At 37.0% G+C, this 9528-nt stretch overlaps 1 protein-coding gene and 2 pseudogenes across 1 annotated transcript; 2 read left to right on the forward strand and 1 right to left on the reverse strand.

Annotated features, from left to right (window-relative positions):
• The first annotated feature begins 2073 nt into the window (after positions 1-2073).
• LOC136279629 (trace amine-associated receptor 9-like) lies at positions 2074-3356 on the forward strand (annotated as a pseudogene).
• A 1324-nt stretch (positions 3357-4680) lies between these two features.
• Positions 4681-5785, reverse strand: LOC131794201 (uncharacterized; annotated as a pseudogene).
• A 608-nt stretch (positions 5786-6393) lies between these two features.
• On the forward strand, positions 6394-7390 carry LOC131794200 (melanocyte-stimulating hormone receptor-like). Its single transcript, XM_059111720.2, has one exon. The coding sequence runs from the start codon at positions 6394-6396 to the stop codon at positions 7318-7320; it is 927 nt and encodes a 308-aa protein (XP_058967703.2). The 3' UTR covers positions 7321-7390.
• Positions 7391-9528: the final 2138 nt, after the last annotated feature.

A 9528-nucleotide genomic window follows, 5' to 3' on the forward strand; every position in this document is an offset into this window, starting at 1 on the left:
TGTGGAACACAGCTGGCGTTAAATTAGAAATAGAAATTTAAAAAATCAGCCGTCGTCGTTCACGTTTTCCAGACAACGCAAAGTTTGGCCATTTCACGATGTTGTTTTGCTGAGGGCGCTAAGAAATTTATAAAGATTTATAACGCACGTGCAGAGCCATTGTTCTGCTCATTGAACCTTTTGTTTGGTGACGTTCCCGTTGCCGTTGCCATCGTGGTTTTCTTAAACTTTCTAATACAAGACTTAAAGCGCCGTCAGGTGGGAAAATTGGTTCCTGGCGTCGTATATAAACTGTGTCCGGTATTCTCTCAAGATTAGACAAGTAGCCACGCCTATTGAAATCGAACTACGAGATGAGTGACTCAGAAAGGAAGAAACATGATGAAATTTTTTTTAAGGAGGCGATCAGTTTAACAACACAAACGTTATTTCAAGTTTTTTTTTTAATACTACAACCCAGTAATGAACCTTTTTTAAGCTTAAAAACTTAAAAAAGGCCAAGTCACCACTTAAAGCTCAAAAGGGGGGAGCTGTTGTTATTGAATTCCTCTAAGAACATCTGTTCGTGTTATTTGTTACAATATAATTTAACCAACAGAAAGAACTGTAACCAACGCACCAGAAATAAATTTAAGAGGGGTTTAATTTCCTGGTTTAATTGCCAGTAGTTTCTAAGTGAAGTATTGCGAACGTGATGCATCAAGAACGGAACGACTAATTACAAGATTGGAAATAATACAGGAAATACAAATAACACGAAATATGTATAACATAGGCAATACTGACAACATGGGGAACAACGGACACTCGACGAAAGAGCAATTTATCTGACGATTTTGAATACGGCCGGCATAAGAACGATTACCTTTTAACTCGAGCTCAAACCTTTTTTTTATTTGCATGATCCGCGCAAAAGTCAAATCTATATGGATAGCCGCGCGGACTGGGGCTAAGAGGGGATTGCTTTCTACGAGAACACTTTACTCCTATAAACTCAGTTACTTTATTAAACAAGTTATAATATTCTACCTAGGGAGCAATTCCGAGACGCAATACAGTAGTTATCCTCAATCAGGATAAAGATATTTTAGGACGATACAATGAATGCTATTTTCTGTCAGATGAAGATTTTCAAAGCGAGTCCTGGTGCTCATCGTATCATTTCATATGATTATAAGAAAATTAAAGAGATAAAAAAAATCCCAGGAAATAAAAACCGTTGCACAGCAAGAATTAGTTTTTCAAGGAAGATAAATTTCTGAAATTTGTTTTTATGTACAAAGTGCCAGAAAAAAATTCCATAGTCAACAAACATACCTTGCAAGCACCATGCAATTACCGTTAACTAGATGAAGGTTACCTTTGTAGAACCATTACGGCCTGGAAGAAAACTTTCCTGATCAAATTTTTTTTACAAAATTGAAATAATTCTTTACTTAATTTTAATATATTTAGCAGTTGCCCGAAATACATTTAATAACTCCCAGGAGATCGGAGGATCTCACTATCGCCAGTAATTGTTTTTTTTTCTTTAACCGTGATCTAACCATCACCGTAGTTTTAACATCCCTTTGGTTGATTTTTATGTTACAATACTTTAAAGAGAGGTTTCCTTTTCAGGCCTTTAACTACAGTACGGTTTTTGGAAATCGCGACCATATTGCGGGGTGTGGAATTTTCCAGTTTAACATCGCCACTTAAAGCAATACTTCCCACGGTTAGGTGCACTAGTGGTTAGGATTCGGCGCTTTCACCGCTGCGGCCCGGGTTCGACTCCCGGCGTAGGAATGGTTTTCTAACCTTCTCTCCCCGTTCTCTTTCGACTTTTAGTAACCTTATTTCTATAACCAGATTGGTCTCAGTAAATCGACGCCAAACAGAGACAGTGTCTGGTATTCTGGTACTCATCTTTTCGTACGATTATAAGTTTACATTAAAATGCAAATTAAACTCATTTTCATACGATTAAAACACGACATGTGTTCGAAAATAAAAATTCTATCTATAGGCCATATTTATTCATGAGTCAAGATAGAGAACTATTCCGTTTCTATTTGCTCGAACTTATCCATCATGAATTCATCAGACGCGGTAACATGCTTTTTTTTTTGAGGTACATCACACACAAGCTAGTCATGAGGCTACAGCGAGTGTCGTATGTGTCGTCGAGTGTCTTCATAAACTACTTCCAAGCAAATACCAACCTGGCTACTATCTGAGAGAACGAAGAACATTTATTCGTCCGAGGTGTAAAACTGAAAGATGCAAGAATAGCTTTCTCTTAAGTTACGTTTATCGTAGGTGATAATTAGATATTAACTTGTCTCTTATTTTACATAGGAATTCGACGCATGCTTGTAATTTTGTCATTCTGTAACAGTTTTTAATTAGGAAATTAATTAATTAGTTGTAATTTAGTAAGCTGGAAATTTCGCGTTTGTAAATTAAACCTTATCGCAATTCAGCTTTTGGCTGCAAGTTCTTAAGGTGAATAAACTATCTATCTATCTATCTATGTGTGTGCGTAGTTAGCTCTCTCTTTGCTCTGACTGCATTACTTGGAAATTTCATCGTCATGCTTGTAATCTGGAAAATGCGGGAGCTTCATACGCCATCTTTCACTTTGTTATTTTGCTTGGCAGTCTCTGACTTCCTCGTTGGACTAGTTGGCCAGCCCTCGTTTGTTGCATACAAGGTAGCGGAGCTTTTGGAAGATTTCAACGGATATTGTAAGGTACAAATGATTTAGTTCTTTACTGGTTGGATAACTTCGGGAGTGTCTTTTTTGACTCTAAGTGGAGTTTGTGTCGACCGACTTCTCGCTTTAACTCTTCATTTGCAATACAGAAACACGATCACCATGCGACGGGCTGCAATAGCAATGATAACAGTTTGGCTGTTTTGCTTCATTGTTGCCATCGCCAGGTTTTGGTTTCGAAATTGGCTCATTTTGCCTGTTACTATATCTGTGTTGGCCACTGGAGTGACTGCACTTTGCACTATTAGGATATTTCAAATTGCAAATAGACATCAAAGCCAAATAAGAGAACAAAGTCGATCAATGGTTAACTTACAAAACGAACGAGGTGATGGCTTAATGTTAGTGCTCTATCTCCCACTCATTACAGCCTAGTGCAGCGGAAGCATTTCACGGCTATACAACTTCATTGAAGATCGGTTGGTATTACGCAACGATTGGTTTCATAAGTTCGTCGGTGAATCCTGTCAGTCATTTTTGGAGAACTAAACAAGTACGTCGCGCAATAATAGAATATATAAGAAAACTACTCATGGGAACAATTCAGCAGCAGCTGCAGAATCTGTTCAATAACCTTAGTGGACAGTATGGTTTCTGACTCACCAACATCTTTGTTCTGACGCATTTTGTAATAAACTTGGTATGAATGGTTGAAAGCGATAAAACCCACGAAAATCTATTTTCTTCACGATGACAATAATTATAGTGGCAATACGGACATGTTTCGCCATCAGAAGGTGTTCGACGCCTGTGATCTGTTTATATTTACACAATTTAGTGTCTTGAACCTTTAATGCGGTTGTTAATGTGGGTAGAGCACGGTCTAAATACAGGGTACACTATAGTTTCAAGTGCTGCGACTTTCAAGTCATCGGAGAGATTGCCAATTGCCAGTGGGCAGAATTAATTCCCCACTTGACTCTCATGAAAAAGAAAAAACAAGATGAGGCGCAAAAGTTACATTTTGCACTTTGATGTTTCAGTGCTAGGATATGATACTGACTCAACATGTGCTGTTAGGTCTGTAAGAGAGAAAACAGAAAACAAATTGGTTTTTCAAGAGGAAATAAAGGGCACTCTCACGCTGGGAATCGAACCGGCTAGCGCCGCGCCGGTGAGAATGAATTTAACTACGAGAGAGAACAAAAACATCCTAAATTGGATGTAGTCAAAATAAATAGCTGCCACTCTCAAATCGCCTGTTGAGGGTTATCGTTAAACTGCCCACTTTCTAACAGTTGGCGTGTACTTAAAGGCAAGATCTTGCTTTTAGCTGAGACTATATGGCCTACTACAAAACTTTTTTTCGCAGTTTGATTATTGCATTATGTGCATTTATAACCGATGTAAAATGCAAAATATCAGGAAATTACTTCTACAATTATCTCGCCGCCTGCATGAGACAATTACCATTGTATACATCCATATTCTAGAAGTTTCAGGTTGACACTTACCCAACCGAGCTCATGTTATCAACTAAGATCAAAAATTTAAACGATATTTGAGTTAACTTGAAAACATTCGTTTAACTCATTCAACTTCCCTATGTTTATTGACAACCTAAGGTAAAATTTTTTAGTCGGCCTAGACTGCTCTAAGAAGGATTACCTTGCTTATATTGTCATCAGCGTTGCTCAACCTTCGTCGACGAAATGAATTTTAGTCACGCCTCTATCAGTAACTAAATTCTGCCAGAATATAGAAGCGGCTATTTAGACTCGACGTATTCAGTGAGTAAATTTAGCCGCTCTAATCAAGTGTTTACACACAAACTGCTTGCCCTCACAGGATGTTTACTTTCGTTGTGAGTTTCAGTTATTCCGCAATGTATTCATGACAACTCGACGAATCTCTCTAAATCTCCAGTAGTTTACAAATGAATTCAGGAAGGATTTGACTAAACAAACAGTGTGTGCGAAGTCTTATGCAACTGTAATATCTATCGTGTATCCATGTAATTGATGCGCAATCACTGTCACAAGCGTTGGAATATAAAAAACCAGAAATAAACCTTGCGATGAAAGTATCGTTAGAGCATATTTTCTTTGCTTAAGCACGTTTATTGTGTTGATTTAGACACTTCTTTGTTGCTCGTGTATATGATGCTGGTGTCGTCGAACAATTTCAACAATCTTTAATGCGCTTCCGTGAGAGTATTACAATAGATGTTGTTTCGAGAATCGTCTATAATACGAAATGCCACCTTCTTACCCAAAACCTTGGTATGACAGTGATTATGGCTAAAACCCAAAGAAGGAAATATTGTAAGTAATACTCTATGAATTGTTACAATCATGTTGTATCGCATATGAAGAGTCAAAGTCAAGAGTCGATCGATACAAATTACACCTAGGGTGAGGAAAGACGCAGGTAAAGGCAGTAGTCCAAGCATAGGGGGAGTAAATTAATTATATTTACAGTGTACTTGACTGCTCACTGTTATCAGCTCTGTCGCATGATTTGCTATGAAAAATGGTTGGCAAATCACTCCCATAAGGAAATCCGAAAGGCTGAGGCAAAATAAAAGGATGAAAGACGGCGAAGTCTTAAACTAGAGTTGTACATGTTGAAGACTAACGACCGAGTGTCTTGTGCCTTAAGCTGAGAGTCGATCAGTGAATCGTTTACATCTTCATCGAGAATTGCACCTGGCCTGGTTTTCACATATTTAAATCGTTGTGAATAGCTATTGATAAATGATATAATTTTATAAGGACTTAACTTCAGAAGTCGGATTTCAAGTGCTCTTTGTTAATACAAACTTATATGTGATTATATGGTCCTAACGGTATATGTGATTATATGCCATGGCCCAAATGCGGCACTATTTCGGGATTAAATAGAATTTAAAAAGTATTTTAAATACAGAGCATGCATGTCGGAAACCTCTTGCAGTTGCACTTTATATTTACGACTTATTTTTCTTTTCTCTCTCCCTTTTTTTGCAACTATGATCGCTAACTCGCTGCTACCGCAGTTTTCATTTTTATTTCGTGTCAGCGCCGCATCACACCAAAGCTTAAACATGTTTTAAGACTGTTTCAGTTAAACACTGTTGAAATTTTTTTCTTCATAAGAGCTGCTTAAACATTGTTTATAAACGTCAAATGTAGTCTATTGAAAATAATAGTCGTCAAGGAGCATTACCAATGAGAAGTTGGGCGTTAAAGGGTTAATGACGGTTTATCTAAACATGTGTTGCTGGTGTTAATTGAGTATCATATACTTGGATAAAGATTGCCTCTGATCCACGTCATGGCTGAATTTTGTAAAGTCTTAATTTCTTAATCGGAATACAATGTCTTTTAATATATATTTGGTACAAACCATCAGCTGTTGCTGAAGATTTAAATTGCAAAAGAGCACTACTTTATGAATAAGGTACATTAATATTTCCATGAAGAACTGTTTACATATTTGCCGAAATTAAAGATTTGAGACTTTCAGTTTATATTTTTCACACTTCAGTTTCTACAGCTCAGGAAACAGTCAAAATCTGATTGGTCTTTTTTTTTTAGCAAACAAGTTAAACCTATTTTAGCTGTCGATCAGTTTCTTTTTAAACTTTGACAGTGTGCGAATATTTAAAAAGCGTGTTAAATCAATTTTCTGAGAACTGTTGAAAGTCTCATACCATGAACGAAACACTAACTTGCTCCTTTTTGGACATCGATTTAGATCAGACGATAGAAACGCAAACGGCCAACTTCGCTACATGTGTCCTAAATTCTATCTTTTCCTTGATTACAATCACGGGAAATTTCATCATTCTAGATGCAATTTGGAAAAACCGAGAACTGCATTCGCCATCGTTCGTCCTTTTGTTTTTTCTCGCTTTATCGGATCTTCTTGTTGGACTCATTTGCCAGCCATCTTTCGTCGCGTTTAAGATCGCTGAACTTAGAAGAGACTTCAGCTGCTACTGCATCTCGAGAATGATTCAGAGTATATCTGGATGGACAACCTCTGGTGTGTCTCTGCTAACTCTAAGTGCAGTTTCATTGGATCGATTATTGTCTTTGACTCTTCATTTACGATACAACACAATCGTAACAGTTCCTCGTGCGTTTGTTGCTTGCGTCTTTCTCTGGTTCTTTGCCGTCACAGTTATGATGTTGAGGTTCACTATGACCAACTGGATAATTCTCCCTTTGATCATATTACTGACAACATTTCTCGTCACAGCGCTGAGTACCTTAAAAATATTCATGATTGTGCGCAAACATCTTTGCCAGATCAAGCAACTTCAACGAAATCTAAACACTTCTCAAACGGAAACAGCCCAAGTACTTAAGTGTCGAAAATCTGCAGTGACTGTGCTTTACGTTTACGGTCTGTTTTGGATTTTTTATGTTCCTTTTTGTGTAACAATGCTTATGGATTCAGCCGAGGGATACACGCTGACATTAAAAATCGCATATGACTATGTAGGGACCATAGTTTTTCTCAATTCGTTTTTTAATCCAATTGTGTACTGTTGGCGCATCAGGGAGATACGAAATGCCGTAAAGAACTTACTTCGAAAACGCGTCCTCTTAGAAAATAACACTCGAGGCAAGTGACTTTGGTGACTTTACAAGGGAAGTTTTCCCTCAGCTTTGTTACATCAAACTAATGCATTATTAGTACGAAACGCGACGCGGACATGTGAATTTTGTTTAAATTTTAAACATTTCTGAAACATCTCCATGTTTTATTGACAGCTGGACGATACTTTCACACATCCGGTAATTAACTTGACTGGTCTTGTCGCCATAACACAATTTAAGGCTCGTGTCGTCAAAAGTTCTAATGACCAATATTGATCTATATGTAAATGTCGTTGTTGCACGCAAATACCATTTGTAACTTTATATGATACAGATGGTATTTATGATGGGGAAACATTGACCTTTTCATTTTTTTAAAAATAATTGTTTGATTTGAGATAGGTTTCTGCGCTCTAAATGTTTATCTCATTGATTTGTTCTGCCATACGGTTTTGACTTTTTCGATACCTGAAATAGACCGTTTTCTCTTTTCCTTGCCCAGTTCATGAGACTCAACATCTCACCCCTATTTGGATAATTTTCTCGGAGTTGTCTCTTTTAAGAGATATTTATTAATTACAACCAGTTTTTCGTTTTTAATAATCATTTTGGCCGCTTTTCGGTTCAGTTTCTGATGGCTTACTTTGTTTGTTCCTTCCTCATTTCTTAGAAATTAAGGATTGATCACGATGTCCATTTTTCAACCTTGTGCCCTTCACCAACAGAAACACAAATTTAAGTCAGTCCGCAAGCAACCATTACCCTTTTTTTAAGTAAATTATTCTTCCAAAGAATTACGTAATCATTTCAATTCTCAGTTGGTTTTTTTAAAGTATATTTTCCATGCTAAAGGGAAATATTATTGTTAGAGTTTTAATTTGTTTGCTGTAAAATCCTTTTAACTTGAAAGTGAATGATATCGTCATTAAAATTTTCTTCTGTCTTGAAAGTGAAAGATACCATCATTATTGGTTTTCACGACAAGAGGCAGACTCGAGCGAAAGAAGCCGCTCAAACTGCTTTTTTTTTACAGACAGTAGTAATATCAGACAGTTTCCAACATGACATATATGCAAATGTAGGTGACAGTGAAATCATTAGGTCACGGGGCATTATCAGCAAGAGAACATTGTGAAAGCAGGTGTCTATTTTTGTGGTAGCATCTCAAAGAAACGAAGCTAAAAACGTTAACACGTTGTTGCAAGTTTATGAAACACTGAAAGCACTATCTCAACCACGAACACATGGGGAGCTCTTTCATTGATAACTGTAATTGAAATCCGATCCCCAAGAATGTTATGCGATTCTTTTTGCAAATGATTTCTGAGAAAAACATTCTCGGTAGAAATATTAATTTTTATGATTCTACTTTAACAACGTAATCAACTTCCCAACTCGTTGGAGCTTGTTCTTGGAAACAGATGAATTATTATAGGTTTATCACTCGCTGTGTTTCTTAAAAGTTATGATTATTGAGACTACCACATTGAAACAATTGTGTTGAGAGGCCGTCTCGAAATTGTTAGTAAACGATGTCCCATACGTCAGTAGTGCATTCATCCAAATGTGAAGCACTTGGGAAGTTTCCGGAGCTTTCAAAAAACTAGAGTTGCTCTCTGCAAAGCCTTTGGAAACTCTGGGGCAACTTTCGTGCTCTCCAAACTTCCCACAAGGTATATTTGAAACCTGGAGATTCTTTTTCATTGTTTGATAACGCTTTGATAAAACGTACCTGCCGATCCAATTTGAACTGTCTGTATATTTTTGTAAATGCACAAATATTTAACCTTCTACTGGCCCCAATGCTTTTCCCTACTTACAAGGTTTTATTTCTTTTTTGTAAGAGAAACTATAATAGCAATGTAAATTTAGTTACGTACGTGAATGATAAATGTAAAGGAAAACATACATTGAAAAGAGAAATGAAACAACATCACAGTTTCGTGTCTTAAATTCTCAAATTCCCTCTTGCAACCCGTGTCTATAAGTATTTCACGAAACTAAAAGGGTTTTACCATCAAGAAAGGTTTGATTCTAAAATAATAACTGCACCCAACGGCGAAAAAGGTTTATTTTTCTTTTCCACTTACTCTTTTTCAAAGAAACTCAAAGCGACAAGCGGGCTTGAATTTATTCAGCTTCACCCTATTTCTGTAGTTTGTTTGCTCAGTTGTTAGGCATATAGAGTAAATAGATAACTTGTCCAAGTTTTGTTGAAATATCCTCAGACACCTGCCTAAA

The sequence above is a fragment of the Pocillopora verrucosa genome, chromosome 3 (genome assembly GCF_036669915.1).
Source record: "Pocillopora verrucosa isolate sample1 chromosome 3, ASM3666991v2, whole genome shotgun sequence".
NCBI lineage: Eukaryota > Metazoa > Cnidaria > Anthozoa > Scleractinia > Pocilloporidae > Pocillopora > Pocillopora verrucosa.